This window comes from Grammomys surdaster, unplaced genomic scaffold, assembly GCF_004785775.1.
Source record: "Grammomys surdaster isolate TR1022 unplaced genomic scaffold, NIH_TR_1.0 165, whole genome shotgun sequence".
Taxonomy (NCBI): domain Eukaryota; kingdom Metazoa; phylum Chordata; class Mammalia; order Rodentia; family Muridae; genus Grammomys; species Grammomys surdaster.
Window position 1 is genome coordinate 23,084,879 of NW_021604613.1, and position 21,274 is coordinate 23,106,152.

Genomic DNA, 21,274 nt, shown 5'->3' on the forward strand with positions numbered 1-21,274 from the left:
ATTTTATAAAAAAAATCAAAAACCTTTAAAAGTTGTGTTCCTAATTTGCATTCAGACGAGCAATGACTGAGCTGACTGAACAGTTCTTTCCCCACGTCTTCCAACATCTGATACTCTTATGTTTTGTCTGTCTTGAGATCACACAAGTCTTGTGCATGCTATCACAACTGCTGGGAGTTCATATGTATAAGTACCCTGTTGTGTCCAGGAAACACTGTTTCCCTGTAGTCATCTACCACCCGTGGGTCACAATTGTTTCTTCTGTTCTACAGTGATGGTTGAGACTTGGGAGTAGAGGATATGATACAGATTTTCAGTTTAAGGCTGGACACCCTTCAGTTTCTTATTCTCTGTATCTTGACTAGTTGTGGTACTTTGGTCAATCATTATATATTATAAAAAAGAGCTCCCCTGGGTGGATTTGGTAGATGTACTGATATGTGGACTCAGGTTAATTCATTAGGTGCTATTTTAGTAATGTGTCCATTTAGCAAGGCAATAGTTTAGGTTTTCTCTTAGGGCATATGCTCAGTCTAGCCACAGGGACTTGACACCAATAATCATATGAATTCTATCTTGTGGAGCTGACCATAAAGCAAGTAGAAAGTTAGGGGCCACTCCCATGACTTCATGATACTATTGTACCAGTTAGCTTCCATATTCCCTCCTCTACCCTACCTTCCATCCTCCATCCTGCTTAACTCTTCTTATTCTCATGTCTTCTGTCACCTTCCTATTTGTCTTTGTATGTCTGCATTATTTGACCCAAAATTATTGTTTCAAGATCTATCCATTTACGTGGGAATTTAATGTATTTTCCTTTTTATTAACAGCTAACTAGTATTGAACTGGTTCAGAATTATCTACTGGATTCTGGTGGGCTCAGAAATGAGCATAAAATTAAAAAAAAAGATTCCTTTTCTGAGAATCTATCAATAGGCAATAGTTTATAGATAAAGATCAGGACCCCATGAACCCCTTCCACTTTTTGGAGTGACTATTCACGGGGTCATTTTGTGTGGGCCAGTACAAGTCATTCCAGCTGTCCTGAGTCTACGCAATGGATTCTCACAGCCCTTGTCCTTGTCCTCTGGCTCTTACATACTTTCTGCCACATCTTCCACCACGTCCCTGAACCTTGGAAGGTGTGATATAAATCAATTCCTTGCATTACGACTGGGCAGACAGTGTCACTCACTTGTCACATCCTGAGCAAACTGAATTCACTGCCATTCATGATCACTGAAGTCCACAAACTTTTGTATATGTTAGAATATATTTAGATATATACTTTGCAAATATTTTCTCTCAATCTATATTCCTTTCCCTGTATCTTACAAAAACCAAAACTGTCTATTTTAAATGAAATGCAGAATATGACTTTCTTTCCTATATTGTGGCCATTGATGCTCTTCCTAAACCATCATCCTCAAATCCTAGGCCATCAAGATTTTCTCTTATGCTGTCTCATAGAAGGCAGCTCATTTTACATCTTTACTTAGATCTCTGACTATGAAGTTTTTGAATTTCACAGGTGTCTACTCTGAGTTGTCTTTTATTTTCTCATTTGTTTTTGTACCTGTGATTTATGTATTATGTTTGTTTTCTTTGCTTGATAGCCACTGGCTCATTATTTATGTTTAAGAACAAGACATTCATGGGTGGCTTTGTGTAATCTTGTAGTAAAACAAACATCATTTTAGTTGAGGCATTCCCAAATGGTAGTATTTTAGGTCCTTTTTCGATGAATGAGCTTCCTTCGGGAACTTCTGGAAGCAGAGCCTGACTTCTGGTGTCCAAGAGCTGACACAAAGGGAGTTTTTCTGGGTAAGAAGGGCTCTTCAGTTTAAAGAGTGTCTCTATCTCATGGTGTCTATCGTCGCAACCAAACTGTATTCCTGTTAAGTGAGATTTCTGAGTATAAAACCAAGCCTTGTTTTTTTGCCTTCCTGTGAAATGAGGTCTCTGAACATAGAGTCTTTAGATTTCATTTTATTCAGAAGACATACCATGCAACTTTTCTGTGAAAGAGGTAATGAGAAAGACTCAGGACTCTCAAACCTAATAGCTTTTTTTTTTTTTCCAGACAAGGGTTTTGGCCTTTACCTGAATGGATTGTTTACATCTTCTCCTTAGAATGTTCTGTCACCAACACCCCATGTTCTGCTCTCTGTTTCTGTTTGTCCTGTTACAGATGAGAAGCGCAAGTGTCTCCTCTTTGATCAGCTGTAGAAACAGATCATGACTCTTTCTGCTTTGGCACCTTTAGAAGTCAGAGAAGTATTTCATTCACTTTGCATGTATTCCGAATGTTGAAAAAAGAATGGTAAAATCTCACGTTAGTTTCGAACTGAGTATCTACTATGATATATATGGACATATAGAAAAAATAATTGGCTCAAACTAATATGCTACAAATGTTAGTCACTGAACTCCATTCTTGTGGGAAGAAACAATGAGTTAAACCTTTAACAATGGAAGTTGGTGGTTAATACTATGAAGAAACAACAGGAGAGAAAAATAAGGTGAATGGACTTTTAAAACAGGTTGCCCAAGGAAGGCATCTTCTTTGAATTTTTGCATTTAATATTCTCTTAACATGGAAGCAGATGAATTACTCGAAACAAAAACCCACCCAGGAACAAGAACAGAACGTGAAATGGTGAGCAGGAGTCATAATTACCTAGCCATCCGTTCCTTTCCTCCTATCTCCCTGCCTTTAGAGAACTGGAGAAATAAAGTTGTTTAATGAATCTGAGTTTTAAATACCCTTTGGAAATTTAAATTGCTATTGAAAACCGTGTGTAATGCAGTTATATTTCTTTGCTTATAGAATGGGAGGAGAGAGGGAAAGGAACCTGAGGCTAATGGAAACAGATTACACCTCACCTACGGAACATAGATTAAAATAATGTATTTTATTGTGGCACTCCCTTCAGAATTCAAGCTAAATTTCATTTACTTTTTCTATTTAAGTAATAACCTCAGGGCTTTTTAAAAAAATCATTATCAGAAGATAACCTACTACATCATTGATATAGTTTCTTCCTATGACAGTATCATTGACAAAATAGCATGTTGGCAATATAACCCTTTTATAGTCTCAAAAATGATAAAACATAAACGAGTTCCAGAAATGCAATTTCCTCATAAAAATAGTCAGGATGGATTTTTTGTTGTTGTTGTTTTCTTGCTTTGTTTTATTGAAAGAAAAACCATATCAAATACTTACAAGCACATTACTTTGAAAATGAATATATAGTTACTATACTCAAGTTCATAATGTATTTTTAATATCTTATAGTTATTTATCATGTAAAAATAGTTTCATGGACTGTCTAATGTCAGAACTTTCACTGAACATAGACATTTGAAATGTAACTATTGGAAACTTTGAGGAATATTACAAATGGCTTCTAAATCACATTTTCCATATTGAAGAAGATTGCTTTTTCCAACATAATATTTTTATTGATTCCTAGGGAATTTTACATCATGCACCCTAATCATCTGACTTCCCAGATCTTCTGTGACCCCCATTCTTGTGACTTTTCCTCAAAAAACATTAAAAGTAAAATTAAAATAACAATAAATAACTCCTATTTGTGTTATCTGCATACTCACTGAAACAAAATATTCCATATATATATATATGTATATATACATACATATACATATATACATACACGCATATACACATATGCATATACATATACATATATATATAGTGATATAATGGTCACACTTTCTGTGGCCTGCCTCTTAAATAGAAATCTGGATTTCCCCTCTGGTACCTCGGCCAGAATCATCAATTGTGAAGAGCTACACTTCAGCATCCTTTTCAAACTTTTAAAGAGATTTCTTCAGTGGCTTCCTGTTTATGCTGTTCCTCTGTTTTGAAGTAGAAAATGGGGGTAGGTGTTGTCACAATTCATGTCCGTTTTTCACAACTAGGTACCTGCAGTCATTGATACCACTGCAAAAGTAGCTTCCTTAGAAGTATGCTTTTAAACTTAAGGAATAGTTTTAATTTTGGGATTAAGTTGGAACAGATATGATTGTGCAATTGTACATATAAAGTTGGATACACAATACATTCTCCCTTTTTCCTCTTCATTCTTACTCAACCTGGTTTTTATGCTCCACCTGGAAGTAGCCATTACTATACACCTTGTGTAGCCATCAATGGATTTATTCATCAAAGAACTGGAATATAAGTCCATGACTGCCCTCATACCAAATGTTTAGCATATTTATAACTCTTGTCGTTATGGCATCTGGATCTTTATATATTAGTATATAAATAATTTCCTTAAGTACCTATTATTAAGTATTGCTAATACAACACATGATATACCAAAATTCACTTAATCTGTCTCCTGTTAGTGCATATCACCAAAATTTAATGTTTTTCTATTAGCATCATAATATACCAACATATAGTGTATACTAATGTTTTGACCACATAAATTTTAGGGGAAAGAACTGAATATAAAAATACTGAGCATAATGATAATATTGATGGATAATATTTTAGTCACTATTCTATTACTGTGAAGAAACATCAAGACTGAGACAATTCTCATGAGATGAGGTACTTCACTGTGGCTTGCTCACAGTTTCCGAGGCTTATTCCATTATGATCCGGTAAGAACCATGGCAGCATGCAGGCAGGTGCTGAAGGCAGTGGCTGAAGGGTTCTGCATCCTGATCCATGGCAGAGACAGACTGTACCTGGCATGGGCTTTTGAAACATCAAAACCCATCTTCAGTGACATACTTCCTCCCATGAGGCTACACCTCCTAAATCATATAATCTACTCAAAGTGTGCCAGTCATTGCTGAATAAGCATTGTTATATGAATATTCAGTTATATGGGGGAAGCATTCTTGTTCAAATCATCACAGATAAAAATACTGGAATACCTTCATTTTATGATTTGTATTAACTTTATTCCCATATTAAATCTATTTCTTTGTATTTGTGCCAACCTAATATGTTAGTGGCATTTAGGATAGCTTTGATTTTGAGGCTGAAAATCCCTGTAAAAACATTCTCTTATTTCTGTGTTTGCTTTTTAGACATTTTGTCCATTTGAGAACTTTCTATTAGTTTCTCTTCATGAGATAATTTATTTTTACTATGATTTCACTCCAAATATTTTTCTGTCGATCATTATACTCTGAATTTTCTTGTGCTCTTCAACTTTTATATTTGTAGTTAAAAGTTATCAAAAAGCTTTGTTTGCTTTTTTTCCCTTAGAGGGTTCCTGTGTTGTGTTGTGTGTGTGTGTGTCTAATGTCTTCTGAGAATAGACCTGTACAGATAGGAAATTTACAATGAACATTTGAAACAATCTACCAGTAGTTTTCTTCTACTCTTTGTTGTAAAATTTTGAACTCTTATGTTCATATCCCAAATTGTCTTTTCCGAATACTAAACACTATAGGAGTTTTCTTCCTTTATTTTCTTCTAATAATTTTATAGTTTCTAGTCTTTGTTCCCTATTGAATTGACTTTTTCCTGCACTGTGGGTTTAGGATAAGATCTTATGTGCTGGACAAGAATTAACCACTTAATTACTTTTATTTTACTTTGTAGATGATATGAAGGGCAAATTATGCCATCTGATTTAACAGAAGTCTACAAAGTTATTATAACAGAGATGCCATGTATAAGAGTAAACATGTAGAACAGGGGAACTGACTACAAAGTAGAAGCCAGTCCACATATGTAATCCAATGGGTTTTAGCAAAAATGTAAATAGCTGATAGGAGGAAAAATTTCCCAATAAATGATGGGCAAACTGTAGGCCCATGCATGAGAGAATAAAGTTAGACAATGTAACTTACTTACAAACATGAATATCTACACAGTATTCAGTTGTATGTGCTTATATTACATTTTCTTTCTCTATTATATTGATTCATACCTGGTTTTTTTCTTTTCCCTGTTGATTTTTGCACGGTAGCCTTTTATTTTAATGTAATCCTATTTATCTCCTTTTGCTTTGATACAAATTGGAGACACACATATGAAATTAAAATGTAACTATGAATTTAAATGCACAAATGAGATGTTGAAAGTTGAATAGTATTCTGAGTAGATATACAGTGTTTGGGTTTCTCTGCCTAGTTTTTTTCTTTTAGCACAATATCTACCAGATTTGTTCTCATTTCTCCTCAGTGTGAAAGAAGTAGATTTAAATATAAGCATGATATGGAATTTTAAAGACACCAATTTTAAGTTTACAGTTTCAATTCTTAACAGCTTTAATATATACCTTGATTTACAACAAATTACTTTTTTCTGAAGTATTTCAAGCTTTTAATTTTTTTCTTTTCCTACCCTTAACTATAATATGTGAATATTATGCCCATGGCAAGACTATGAACATTTCTCTAGTGTTTGATCATTTATTCTCTATAATCAATGGAGTTTCACTTAAATCTTGTGAATATGCACCTTATTTGTTATGTGACTTTTTTCTTCCTTGCTTGGATATTGCTCCACTCTCTTCAATGAGATCAACCTTATCATCAGAGTACCTATGTGTGTTTATTTTGTTGTCTACATTCTATACAGCACAGGCACAAGTCCACACTACACTATTCTTGCTTTCATTCTCTCACTCTATACACATTTATCTCCTGGGTTGCCAGAACAGTGCAGATCATGTTACTGTTATATCAGTAGTCAAATCTTACTCTGAAGTAAAATGTTTAAGAATGAACACACTTCTTGGAATCAACTTCGTATTCCCTAAATTATGAAGCCAGTTGTGCACTTTCTGAGCTTCCCCTTCATAATTTGATTCTGCTGATCAGATCCCTGTGTGATGAACAGGGTTCTCATTCTTTTTAAAACTTTTCTGGATCCCTGCCTCTGCATCGTAACTTTTAATTGCTGTCTTTTCCTCAACTTGTTTTGTTATTTATTACTTTATTTTTATTTTTAGGCTTCTGGATGTGCACTACATGTGTTCCCTCCACTCTAACTTTGTTAAAATTTATTTTTGGAAAAGTTTGCAAAAACTGGAATATTATAAATCATTCAAGTATTCTGTCTTGTTCTTCTTCTGAGGGGGAATCAAGTGAATACAATAAAATGCTCATTATAAGTGTTTTATTTTCCTTTCTGAAGAGTATGTGGAATTTCCAGGCTAGTTTTAAGAAATTTTCTTTTCAAACAGCATTTTGAGTGCAATACATGTGGTCATGTTAATTAATAGTCTCATGTCATAATTTCATTAATTTCTCACACAGATGTTCGTGGTTGAATGAACATAAAACTACACATTGACAACTGGAAAAGTACTGAAAATTCAGTTCCATTGCCAAAGTTTCCATTTCCTCCCTCATAATATCATACTAATAAATTCTAGAAATTAAAAATGTACAACAGATGAGCTCATATTCAAGACCAGCTGTCCTCTCAAAACCTCTGTTTAGTGAGAAAAAGATGTTTTTATGATGAAAAAATACTAGAAGCTTTTGTGACATGGATAGTATCGAATGCTAATTTTTTAGGTGCTTTTCATCTGTAGCTAATTTTTCACTGTTTATATGGTAGTTGTATGTGAAGAGCCGCAGATATGAAAGGTTTTTCTGAGTTCAGGTTTGTAGTGAGGCTAAATTTCTGGAAAAGTAAAGTCTATAAAGATACCTTCATCATTTGTGAAATACACAACATAATAAACTCAAGAAACTTCAGCATACAATACAGTTTTGTGTTGAAAATAAAAGTCAGAAGGTATAATACATTTGTTTCTATTTTGGCAACATTAGGGATTTGGATCTTTTCATTTGGTTTGTTTTCTGTGGAGCTGAAGCATTTTGCAACCCCATAGGAAGAATAACAATATCAACCAACCAGACTCCCCAGAGCTCCCAGAGTGTAACTCACCAAAAAAAGAGTACATATGGAGGGACCCATGGCTCCACACATATGTAGTAGTAGATGGCCTTGTCAGACATCAATGGGAGGAGAGGCCCTTGAACCCATGAAGGCTCGATACCCCAGTTTAGGGGAATTCCAGGGCAGTGAAGGTGTGGGTGGATAGGTGGGTGGGGAAGCATCCTCATAGAAGCAGTGAGAGGGGATGATGGAATATGGGGATTCTGGAAGGAAAACCGGGAAACGGGATAACATCTGAAATGTAAATAAAGAAAATACCTAATAAAAGAAGAAAATCCCAAAGACCCACTAAATGTACCTTTATGAACTGTTACTCCAGTTCAAGACATTGGCTTTATACTGTTTACTCTTTCTTATCTGTATGTTGATAAAATCATGAGTACAACTCCTAGTAATGTTTCACTATCCTTCAATGCCATAGAGCTGCAAGGAATTTCAGACTTATCATCTAGAATCTCAGTCAAATATTCAACAAATTAAACTATCAATTTTATTCTCAACAAAACAGTAAGATGAATAAAAGTGCTCATACTATGCCTGCCCTTTTTTAAAAATGAAATAACAATTGTTATCATGAATTGCATTTTTCTGTATTTGTCTTAAAAAAAAAGACCAAGAAGAATAAAAATAAAAGATAAGCAGAAGCAGGAAGAAGGAAGGAGGAGGAGGAAGAGGAAGAGGAGGAGAAGCAGAAGCAGAAGAATTAGATGCAGAAGAATTAGATGCAGAAGAAGCAGATGCAGAAGCAAGAGAAGGAGCAGCAGAAGTAGAAGGAAGGAGGAGGAGGGGGAGGAGGAGGAGAGAAGGAGAGAAGGAGAGAAGGAGAGAGAGAAGGAGAGAAGGAGAGAGAGAAGGAGAAGGAGAAGGAGAAAAGGAGGAGAGGAGGAGGAAGAAGAGGAGGAGGAGAAGAAGAAGAAGAGGAGGAGGAGGAGGAGGAGGAGGAGGAGGAGGAGGAGGAGAAGAAGAGAAGAAAAGAAAAGAAAAGTCATTTTTTGCCTGAGTTGCCTGAGAATCATACAGCATTCAGATGTAATATTAGTATTTCTTCTCCTTTCAACTTAAAAAGCCAGCAAATATATGAACCATTAGCTTTGGGAAGACAATATGCCAGGCAGGTTTTCAGAGAAGGAGTGGATTTATTATCAGTTTCTTCATTTTTCCCACTGGTAACTGCAAATAATTTAAAAGAGAAACAAGCAGAAATTTTTCACTTAAGAAGATGACAGGTATAATGCTAGAGTTTCCATTTGCTTGTTTGAGTTCCTATAGATTTTGTCTAAACTACAAACTCAATTTTAGGTTCCACTGTTTATATTTAAATAAGTCCTCAGTATATATGTAAGGTTAGACTGCTTGTACTTTTATCTTAATTATTCTCACAAAAAGAGAGGTTTAACAAGTATAACATGGCTAAAAATAACACAAATCTTGTACATTTCCATTGGCTTTTTAAGTGTAAAGATGTAATTTCCCAATAGGGCATTAGATTAAGGATTCAGAGAGATGATGTTTTTCTAATTACAAATACATAAATATATACTGCTGTTACTTCAAGACCAAAAATTGGCTCATTTTCAACATGGGAACACTTAACATAATTAGTCTTACATTAGTTTTGTGAGTAAAAATTAGTATTTTAACCACAGTATTATGCTAATATGTTTATAATTTGCATTTATATTTTGTGGTGTTAGCCATAAATACTACTTTTATAAAAATAGTTACAAAAGTCAAGTGAGATTTAATGGTAATCAAGCAAGCAATTTCCTACCCCTCCTCGTTCTGAAGCAATTTCAGTAAGTATAATTTTAATGTTAATATTGCTAACTACCACTCTCTGTGCATTATGACTGTGTTCATGCAAAGATACACACATTTCTTCACCTGGAACAAAATTTTGCTGCCTTAGGAAGATTATGAATTAATGAAGAGTGTGTGGATATCCACTCCATAGATGTTGTACCATGTTTATAATCACACCATATTTTGTTTGCTTCTTCTTAACATAGAAATTTTAGACCCTGTTGCCATTTTTAAAGAATTCACAACGGCTTCATTTTGGATCTTTACAGGATGAGTGTGGCCCTTCTGTTTTATGACTACATGCCTCCCTCTTTTTGTTTGAGTAAAAATGTCTTCCTTGTGGCTATAGTGATGGTTGAAGCGTTAAGAGCAGTGTCTGCTCTTCTAGAGTACCTGCATTCACTTCTCCACCTCCCCAGTACAGTTTACAACCATACCTATCTCCAGATCTGGGGAATCTAATGCCCTCTTTTGTCCTTCATGGGCACACACATGGTTCACAGACATATACAGAAGCAAAACACCCAAACACATAAAACAAAACCAAATATATCATTTAAAATGTTTTTCTAGATAAAGAAAAATCACAAAAAGTACATTTTCTAAATTCTTACATATCTGAGATTCCCTTATTTTGATTTTATATTTCATCGATATGCCATTTGCCAGAGAAGTCAGCATTCAATGTCATTTTCTAAGTTGTTGAGGATGTTCTCTCTTGATCTCTCAGATTTTAGAACTGCTAACAAGGAATCAAAGGCTAACAGACTTTTACTGCAGGTTAAGGATGGGCCAGCTATATCTTGAGAAGATTTTTGTTGGCCCGTGTTCTGAAATTAAGCAGCTATAGGTTGATGTGAGCATTTTAGTTTAAAGACAACGTCCATTCTGCACACTCCTGTACTCAGCCTCAGTAGAGCTCATTCTCAGTAACTAACATACTCATATTCCTTTGTCACTTTTCTTCCCTTTTGGGGTGTCAGGTGGAATGTGAATATGTGTGGCTATATTCATTCAAAATTTAAACCATATCATGAACTGGAGGTTTGCAAGCAGGCTGGGAATTTCAAGATTAGAGAGTAGACAGATGCAGTGCCTTGTGGCACCAATTTCTTACTTGTGGAGGGCAGCTCTTTTCTGTGTCTCACATGGCGGAAGGGTTCCCAGCTCTTATAAGGCCCTAATAATATCATTACTGATATCACACTTGGGGTTAGGATTTCAACATAAAAATTCTTTGGGTGTCACAACCATATTGTCCACAGTTGTAAAATTCAAATATTGATGTTGTTACCTCTTTTCTTACAAAATATTAATTCCATTGTTTTGGTCTTGCAGACCAAACACTGCATACTTGCTAGACTTGGTGTATTAAACATCATTTTATTTTTGTATACTTCTGTAGACAGTTTCCCAGCATGGACAGGCGTTGGTGAGGCCTCTCTTGCTGATTCAAAGATGTCTATCTTCTGACTGTAGCCTCAAAAGGTGGGAAAGGGGTCAAAGAAGAGAGAGAGAGGGAGGGAAGAGGGAAAGTTCCTCCGTGTAAGTGAAGCAATCTCATAGCAGCAGGACTCCTCCTTTGATTTTTATATAACCTTGATTACCGTATTAGCATCCTCTTTGAGTGGATGATGAAAATTAGCAAACCAACAAAATAGATATAGGAAGGCCATGGGGGAGTGCATAGTAGCATGCTACCTTTGTTCTCTGTTTATCTCTGTGTTTGTTCTATCCTTCTTCTTCCCCAGTGTTTACTGTTTGGATATACGAGGGATGGAACAGATTCATAGGGGTGGATTATTACATTTTCTCTGCTGTTACTTGAGTACCTTGGAATGACTACACTGAGCACAGGTAGTATAGGGATGACTACTGTGAGCACAGGTAGTATAGGGATGACTACGGTGAGCACAGGTACTGTAGGGATGACTACACTCAGCACAGGTACTGTAGGAATAACTACACTGGGCACAGGTAGTATAGGAATGACTACACTGGGCACAGGTAGTGTAGGGATGACTACACTGGGCACAGGTCATGTAGGGATTACTACACTGAGCACAGGTAGTGTAGGAATGACTATACTCAGCACAGGTAGTATAGGGATGACTACACTCAGCACAGATAGTATAGGAATGACTACACTCAGCACAGGTAGTATAGGGATGACTACCCTGAGCACAGGTAGTATAGGGATGGCTTCAATGGGCACAGGTAGTATAGGAATGACTACCCTGAGCATAGGTAATGTAGGGATGACTACACTCAGCACAGGTAGTGTAGGGATGACTACACTGGGCACCAATAGTATAGGAATGACTACACTGGACACAGGTAGTATACATGTAGAAGGGTGTACAGAGTACAGATGGGCAGCTGGCACTGCCAGTTGCTCTTCCTAGTTTCCAGTTGTGGAGGAATAAGACAAAAGAGAACTTTTTCATTGAAAAGAAAATCTCATATACTTAGGTACACTTAGACAAAGTCATTTAGTCCTAAACTACTTCTAATTCCCTTTGCTTGAGACAATCCACCCTTTAACTTCAGTTCCATTTATTGTGTTCTCACAGAAGCAGACATCTTTCTCTTGCTGTTATTTCAGTGACTGACTCAGAGATAGGAGGAAGGAAAATATATCTGTGTCTAGTCAGTCATGCAAAAATATTTGAAAAATTCCTTGAGACATTTATTAAATTTTCCCATTATATAAACCTGAAACAAATTAATACATATGTGCAGAATGGAATTGCTTGCAGATCACTCTGGTGATTGCTGTGGTCAAGCCTTGTAGCACATGAACAATTAAAGAAAAGAAGGGGTAGTGCATCTTACCATTGACATCTCATATACCAGGAAGTATTTTCAGAACTTAGAATCTAAGAAACCTATAAGTTTTATAACATGCTTTACTCTATTAACTTATGCTAGGAAATTGAGCCTATGACTTGCTCCAGGTGAAACAGCTACCAAACCACCAAATCAAGACACAGTCTGCCACTGTTTTTTGAGTCCACAACTTAATTACATTGATGCTGTTGGACATATATTCACAAGACAAATATATTTGAAAACTTAAAATTTTTGATGTGGATGTTTATAGACAACCATTGGATTGAGCACGGGGACCCCAATGGTGGAGTTAGGGGAAGGGCTAAAGAAACTGAAAGGGTTTGCAATATCATATGAAGAGCAACAGTATTAACCAACTAGATCCCACAGAGCTCCCAAGGACTAAACCACCAACCATAGAATACACAAGGAGGAACCTATGGCTCCAGCTGAATATGTAGCAGAGGATTGCCTTATCTGGCATCTATGGGAGGGGAGGCCCTTGATCCTGTGGAGGCTAGATGCCCCAATGTAGAAGAATGCTAGGGCAGTGAAGTGGGAGTGGATTGGTGGGTAGAGGAGCTCCCTCATAGAAGCAGGGGGGAGGGAGAGGCAATAGATGTTTTGCAGAGGGAAAACCATGAAGGAGGATAACATTTGAAATATAAATAAATAATATAACCAATAAAAATGTTCTGTTGGTTAATGATCACTAATACCCACATAATAGTCAGAGCAAATTTATTAGTATGTTTGAAAGGGGCCTAAATGGAATGGAATACAGTTTAAGAGCAATAACCAGTGATAACCAGTTCGTATTTCAGAATGACATATAATACTTTCAGGCAAGACTCTATGATATTTGTCCCAGTTTTCCCAGTTAATGTTAGAATCAGAAGAAAACATTTTAATGGTTTGAAGTAAATAGAGGATTTGTTGGAACTATCTTTAGCAAAAATAGCAATAAGGAGAAGAAAAATGCTGAGCATAATCAGACCACCATGCGAATTAAATGAAGGCTCATAAATCCTCAGGATGCAGGAAAGCATGGGCAATGGGGGCAGCCTTTAATTTGGAAATCATAGTTATGGGGTGCACTTAAGTAGTGTAAAAGTTGAGTAAGGAAGAATTCCAGACTCAGTTACTGTGGGTGGCTGGAGAGAAGTTCATTAAACACGAAGTCGTGATGTCAATAAGAACCTGGAGGGATGGTTCACATTTATGGTAAAACTGCAAAGAATATTGGCAGATTTAAAATTGAGAAGCAACACATCAGAAGCGTTAGAAAACTTACATAATTAGTCTATTTTAAGGAGATTTTAATTGAGAATCACTCATAAAGAAAATATCATCATGAAATGAATTTTAGCTCCACATTCAGTTATTTGATCCTTGATTCTTTAATGTAAAATAATATAATCCAAGGATAGGGCCTTTTTAGTGTTTTAATATTTCAAGTGTATTGACAGGTAAAGTATTTGCCTCATAGGTCTTACTTTATCAAGATTGTAAGTAAATATTCTTTCCAGAATTTTTTGACAATGGGATAATGACCCAAACTCACTTTGAAACATCCAGCCTACTCTCTGCCAATGAAAAATCAATTAGATTTTTAAATTATTTTTGTACAACATTTGTACAACTGTCTGATTCTAAGCCAAGTGAACTGGCCTACGTGACAGTGGTGCAGAATGACATGGCAGTAGTCTGAGAAGCTACCTTGCTCAAGGAATAGGATCAACCTGGTTGGCCATTCCTGATTCCATTATGAAACTGATTTTTCGTTAACAGTGTACACCATGACTTAGTAGATCATCAGGTCCTATACTAAAATCACTTAATTTTTTTTGAGCATTTCTTTTAACACTGGCACTTACGTTTCTTCATAAGCTGTTTTCTATAGTTAGCAGTTTCAATTGCTGATGATGTGTATTTCATTCTGTCTTACGCTTTGCCAGCACGGGAGCTCTGGTGATCATAGATTAGGAGAGCCATAAGCATACAGAGACATGATAGCCCGACCAAATGCTCCAGGGACATAGTTGGGATGCTCGTTTCTAATCAACATAGATTCTAATCAACTCAGATTTCAGTTTTTAATCCATGACTAATTATAATTATATACTACAAGGATTTTTATTTTTCTTTGCTAAATTTTGAGAACCCTCTGTTCTTTAATAGCATTCAATTATTTAAAAAGAAAATGAAAATAAAACTCACTCAAATTGACGTTGGCCTGTGGGTGGTTGATACTTGTTATTAAATAAAATTTATTGTACATAAACTTAATTATATTTTAGTAAACAATACCAACTTTCAATGCTAAAGACTCAGTCATAAATTTCTAAACTTGTGTAAAATTTTATATATATATATATATATATATATATATATATATATTTGTGTGTGTGTGTGTGTATATGTTTGTGTGTGTGCATATATGTGTACATTGTCCTAAATGCTTTAAAAATCATTTTCAACTCTACCTTATAGATAATATTTCTGTGTTCTCTGATTACTTTTAATGGTTCGGAATTCCCTTACTTATGTCTTATTTGTAGAAATATGTCCTGATGACTTCCTAAATAGTTTCAGTGTCTTCGAATAAGCAGTCAATTCAATAATACAATAAAGATATTAATATAGTATACAAAAATATAAAGTTTTAGATAATCCAAAGAAGTGCATATCAAAATTTAATGTGAATGTTTTTTATCATAATGGGAATCTTGTTAAAAAGTAAATTTCATGTTTAGTGAGCAAGAGAGCAAGATCCCATTGTTTGATGTTATTCATGCACTTTTAACAAAATGTTGAGTATTACTACCTCCACTCCTGGTTCCCAGAGTACCATTTAAAAACAAAGTATATTTTTTCCATATGAAATTGAGACTTGGTCTTTTAAGTTCTGTAAAAAATTTTGTTGGAATTTTGATTGAGATTGCATTGAATCTGTAGATTCCTTTTGTAAGATGTCCATTTTCACTATGTTAAACTTACCCATTCAAGAACATGGAAGATTTCCATCTTCTGATATCTTCTTCAATTCCGTCCTTGGGGGACTTGAAGTTCTTGTCACCCAGATCTTTAATTTGCTTGGTTAGGGTTATACCTAGATATGTTAAAACAGATTCAGATTCCCAGAGCCAAAAATTGGATGGATGTCAGGAACTCTAATGGAAGAGTAAGGTTTAAGGCCCTGAAGGGCTTGGGAACCCCACAAGAAGACCAACAGAGTCAACTAACCTGGACCACTGGGAGCTCTCAGAGACTGAGTCACCAACCACAGAACAAGGCCCCTGGCACTTATGTAGCAGCTGTATAGCTCAGTCTTCATGTGATAACCCCCCAACTTCTCCCCTCCACAACACCAGGTGCAGAGGCTATTCTTAAAGCTGTAGCCGTACTCTAATATTCCTTTCCCAACAGGGCTCCGGTTTCTGGTCTCAGAGGGACAGGATGCACCTAATATAGCAGAGATTTGATGTGACAAAGTGAGCTAGATTCCCAGGGTAACCCCCCCATTCCCCCTCCCCAACGTGACTCTCTCAGAGGAGAAGGGGGTGGAGGATGGGGGAACTTGAAGTGGGCAGCATTTGTGATGTAAATACATAGATTAAAATAAAAATGAAACTAAGTATAAATAAGTGTTTTTCATTAAGAAAAAATGAATTATAGCTAGATTATTTTCAATTACAGATAAGACATTATTGATCTATTCTTTCACCATACATAAAAAACTATCTAATCTTTTTTATACATGTCCACATTAAACATGCAGAGACCATGCTTACAATCAAATTGTTACTTTGCTATTTCTCATGCTTTCACCTGTTCTTCTGTGCCTAATTTATTTCCTTTTTTAATTTTTATTTTTACCTAATTTCTTTCCAAACTGAGGATACTTGTGGTTTCTGTATGTCTGAGAGTCAGAGGGTAGAGGTCAATACCCTCATTTTGGAAGAAAAGGTAACATTCTAATGTGGAGTAATAATTGATAAGAAAATTCTGTGTCGCTACAGTGGCTGGTATTTAAGGAACAAAGCCTGATGTTTGCAAAGGGCAGAAACTGCTTACAAGGATGCCAGAAGGAACACCTGCTCCACACGGCTATGCTTTTGCTCTACTAGATAATGCTAAATACATGTAGCTGGGTCCATGTTGATCCATAGTCATACCTATAATGAGGAATTATCCACTCGGTGGTCCCTTTAATTGTTCTCTATATCAGTTAGGGACTATGGCATGAATTATGACCTGCAGTATCAGACAGTCCATAGGCAGGTGTCTTTTTGCAGACATCTACCTTATTAATTCCAAAATTCTTTTGGATTGAGAGATTCCTAGTGTGTCATCTCTTTTATTGTTTTTTAAATAAACTCCAATTCCATCAACAATCATCTATCATTTCCATGTTATTAGCGTTTCTGAAATTGTTGTTTATCTGTGCATTGACTGACAAGAGAGTGGCTGAAGATCTAGGAAGTTAATCACTCTTCAGAAAAATCAATAAACACCAGTGTCGAAAATTCATCACAATTGAAAGGTTGTCACGCAGCTTGGACAGATCACGCCAGACCAGACGGTTCCATGAGGGGAGGTTTATTAAGAGAGAGAGAGAGATTGAGAGGAGAGAGAGAGCAGAGGTAGAAGAGGAGTAGAGGTCAGCCATGACCCCGTGGAGAGAGGGGAAGGGAAGGGGTGAGGGGAGAGGGGACAGTGAACCTGCAGGCACAGGGTCAAGGGACCAAGAGAGCAAGAGGAGGGGCCAAGCAGCCCCTTTTATAGTGGGCAGGTCTACCTGGCTGTTGCCAGGTAACTGTGGAGAGGAGCATACCTGGCTGTTGCCAAGTGACTATGGAGGTGGAGTTTAGACAGAATACTAACAATAGTCTAACTATCACAGTGTTACCGATAAATTAGCTCCTTAAAACAATCCACTATAATAGTAACACTGAATATTTTTATAAAATTTTATTTAGATTTGTCAGAATTATACAAATTGTTGAAGAACAGTAAATTAATAGTCTGCTATTTAAGAAAACTAAAAAGGGTATTTACTTTTTCCTTTTGTGTTTTTGTGACTTTGTTTTATCCAATAGAGACCTTGTTAAATCATTTCAAAGAAGTTTTAAGCTCTATATTAGAAATCATAGATTATATATTCCCAGGCACTTATTTATAATGGATTCAGGAAAAAAATTTAGCCAGTATCCTTCATTTGCCTATGAATTATTTTTTCCAGAATCAAGGATTTATTTCATCCCACAGTCATTCATTCAGTTGTTTGTTGACTTGGTTAGACACTGATGTCAGCACTATGATCCCTCTGCATTTGCCTCCACACCATGAGAGAGTGATTTCAGTTCCTCCATGGCACTCACCTATTTCCTAGGCTGTTTAAGGAATATGCCCAGAAAAGTGTCCTGTGTCCCATGGGTTAGGACCTGACCAGTCTTCAGTCACTGTTGCTTTTCCCAAAGAGTTATCTGCATTATTAAATACAGTTTCTTGTGAAAAATATATACTAAGGGACCATGAAATGACTTAATTGATGCATGATTTTTTACTGCTTTTTAATTTCCTTTTATTAAAAATATTTCTTATAAAGACAAATTTATAATATCCTATTTTTCCTATCATTTAATCATAAACACACAGTCCATACATTTTATAAAGATAAAGTATGTTCCCTTTAAATAAAAAATTTGCTAATTAGTAAAAACATGCATATAAATGAAAGTTTCACATATAAAATTAATCACATACGAAGTCTATTCAACTTAATGAAATTCTATACAATCAGAATTGACATTTAGAACAGAATCTGTGAAGCTTCATATTAAATTTCACACATTCAGTACCAAATATATTTATGAACTATGCGCCATCCACCCAAGCAAACAAAGAAACAAATAAGCAACCAAGCAATTGAATGCATGGCAGAATTAGTATGAACAAGAAATTAGTTTTATATCCTCTTTCACATCTTGTGCCCATAATCTACATTAAGCTCTTATTATCCCCTTATGTTTCTCTTTTCTCCATGGTTTACTGTGAAACCAGTGCATTTTTAAAATACATACATAAATTATTGCCTAGATTCCACATATGAGAAAGATCATGTGGCTTCTTAAGACATAATACATATCTTCCTAAGAAAATATATATGTTATATATCTTATATATACATATACACACACAATGTGGCTTCTTTTTTATTTATCTACCATATTTTATTGAATTTTTTTAATTTTAATTTTAATTTTTATTGAATGTTTTATTTACATTTCACGTTATCCCCTTACCCCATCCCCCACCTACCCAGGAACCCCCATCCCCTAACCCCTCCTCCTGCTTCTCTGTTGATGTACCTTAACCTACCCACCCCACTCCCACCCCCCACCCTCAAATTCCCACACCCTGGGGCGTCCAGCCTTCATAAGACCAAGGATGTCTTCTCCCACCTATGCTCAGCAGGGCCCTCCACTCTTACATATACAGCTGAAGCCATGGTTCCGTCCCTAAGTGCTCCAAAGCTGGTGGTTTATACTCTGGGAGCTCTGGTTGGTTGGTATTGTTGCTCTCCTCATGGGGCCCGCAAACCCTTTCAGCTCCTACAGTCTTCACTCTGACTCCTCCATTGGGAACCCCTTGATAAGTTCAAAGGTTAGCTGTGAGCATCTGCCTCTGAATATGTCAGACTCTTGCATACCCCTGAGGAGACATCTATATCAGGCTCTTATCAGCATGAACTTCCCGACTTTCACATCAGCATCTACCTTTGGTGACTGAACATGGGATGGATACTCATGTGGAATGGTCTTCAGACAGCCCCTCCTTCAGTTTTTGTCTCTCACTTTGTGTCCATATTTGCTCCCTTGAGTATTTTGTTGCTCCTTCTAAGAAGAACCGAATCACCCCCACTTGGTCTTCCTTCTTCATGAGCTTCATGTGGCCTGTGAGTTGAATCTTGGGTATTTCAAGGTTCTGGGCTAATATCCAGTAATCAGTGAGTGAATACCATGTGTGTACTTTTGTGATTGGCTTACCTCACTCAGTTCCATCCATTTACCTAGGAATTTCTCAAATTGATTGCTTTTAATAGCTGAGTAATACTCCATTGTGTAAATGTACCACATTGTTTGTATCCATTCCTCTGTTGAAGGACATCTGGCTTCTTTCCCGTTTCTAGCTATTATAAATAAGGCTATGTTATTATAAATAAGGCATAGTTGAGCATGTGTCCTTGTTATATGTTAGAGAATCTTCTTGGTATATGCCTAGGAGTGGTATAACTGGATCCTCAGGTAATGCCATGTCCAATTTTCTGAGGAGCCGCCAAACTGCTTTCCAAAGTGGTTGCACCATCTTGCAGTCCCAGCAACAATGGAGGAGTCTTCCTCTTTCTCCACACCCTCGCCAGCATCTACTATCACCTGAGTTTTTAATGTCAGCCACTCTGACTGGTGTGAGAGGTTGTTTTGATTTGCATTTCCCTGATTACTAAGAATACTTAACATTTCTTTAGGTGCTTCTTGGCCATTCGAGTTTCCTCAGTTGAAAATTCTCTGTTAAGCTCTATACCCCATTTTTTAATAGGGTAATTTGGTTGTCTGGAGTCTAATTTCTTGAGTTCTTTGTGTATATTGGATATTAGCCCTCTATCAGATGTAGGATTGGTAAAGATCTTTTCCCAATTTGTTGGATGTCATTTTGTCCAATTGACAGTGTCCTTTGCCTTACAGAAACTTTGCAATTTTATGAAGTACCATTTGTCAATTCTTGATCTTAAAGCATATGCCATTGGTGTTCTGTTAAGGAACTTTTACCCAGTGCCCAACTATTCGAGGTTCTTCCCCAACTTCTCTTATTTTAGTTTCAGTGTATATGGTTTTATGTGGAGGTCCTTTACCCATTTAGACTTGAGTTTTGTACAAGGAGATAAGAATGGATCAATTTTCATTCTTCTACATGTTGTCCTCCAGTTGAACTAGCACCACTTGTTGAAAATGCTGTCCTTTTTCCACTGGACAGTTTTAGCTCCTTTGTCAAAGATCAAGTGACCATAGGAGTGTGGGTTCATTTCTGGGTCTTCAATTCTATTCCACTGATCTTCCTGCCTGTCTCTGTACCAATACCATGTAGTTTTTATCACTACTGCTCTGTAGTATAACTTGAGGGCAGGGATGGTGATTCCTCTCGAAGTTCTTTTATTGTTGAGAATAGTTTTCGCTATCCTGGGTATTTTTGTTATTCCAAATGAATTTGAGAATTTCCTTTTCTAACTCTGTGAAGAATCGAGTTAGGATTTTAATGGGAATTGCATTGAATCTGTAGATTGCTTTTGGTAAGATGGCCATTTTTATTATATTAATCTTGCCAATCCATGAGCATGGGAGATCTTTCCATCTTCTGAGATCTTCTTCAATTTCTTTCCACAGGAATTTGTAGTTCTTGTCATACAGGTCTTTCACTAGCTTGGTTAGATTCACACCAAGGTATTTTATATTATTTGCGACTATTGTGAAGGATGTCATTTCCCTAATATCTTTTTCAGCCTGTTTATCTTTCATGTAGAGGAAGGCTACTGATTTGTTTGAGTTGATTTTATAACCCACCATTTGCTGAAGTTGTTTATCAGGTTTAGGAGTTCTCTGGTGGAAGTTTTGGGGTCACGTAAGTATGCTATCATATCATCTGCAAATAGTGAGATTTTGA

The 21,274-nt window shown here is 36.3% G+C and overlaps 1 protein-coding gene across 1 annotated transcript in view; it reads left to right on the forward strand.

Annotated features, from left to right (window-relative positions):
• The window catches only part of LOC114619818 (sperm-associated antigen 16 protein-like), a 184,903-nt gene extending 174,720 nt beyond the window's left edge, over nt 1-10,183 (forward strand). Inside the window, exon 12 of the mRNA XM_028765743.1 lies at nt 9,991-10,183. Within this exon, the coding sequence (XP_028621576.1) occupies nt 9,991-10,183 (193 nt within the window). The remainder of the gene's footprint in view (nt 1-9,990) is intronic.
• The last annotated feature ends 11,091 nt before the right edge of the window (nt 10,184-21,274 follow it).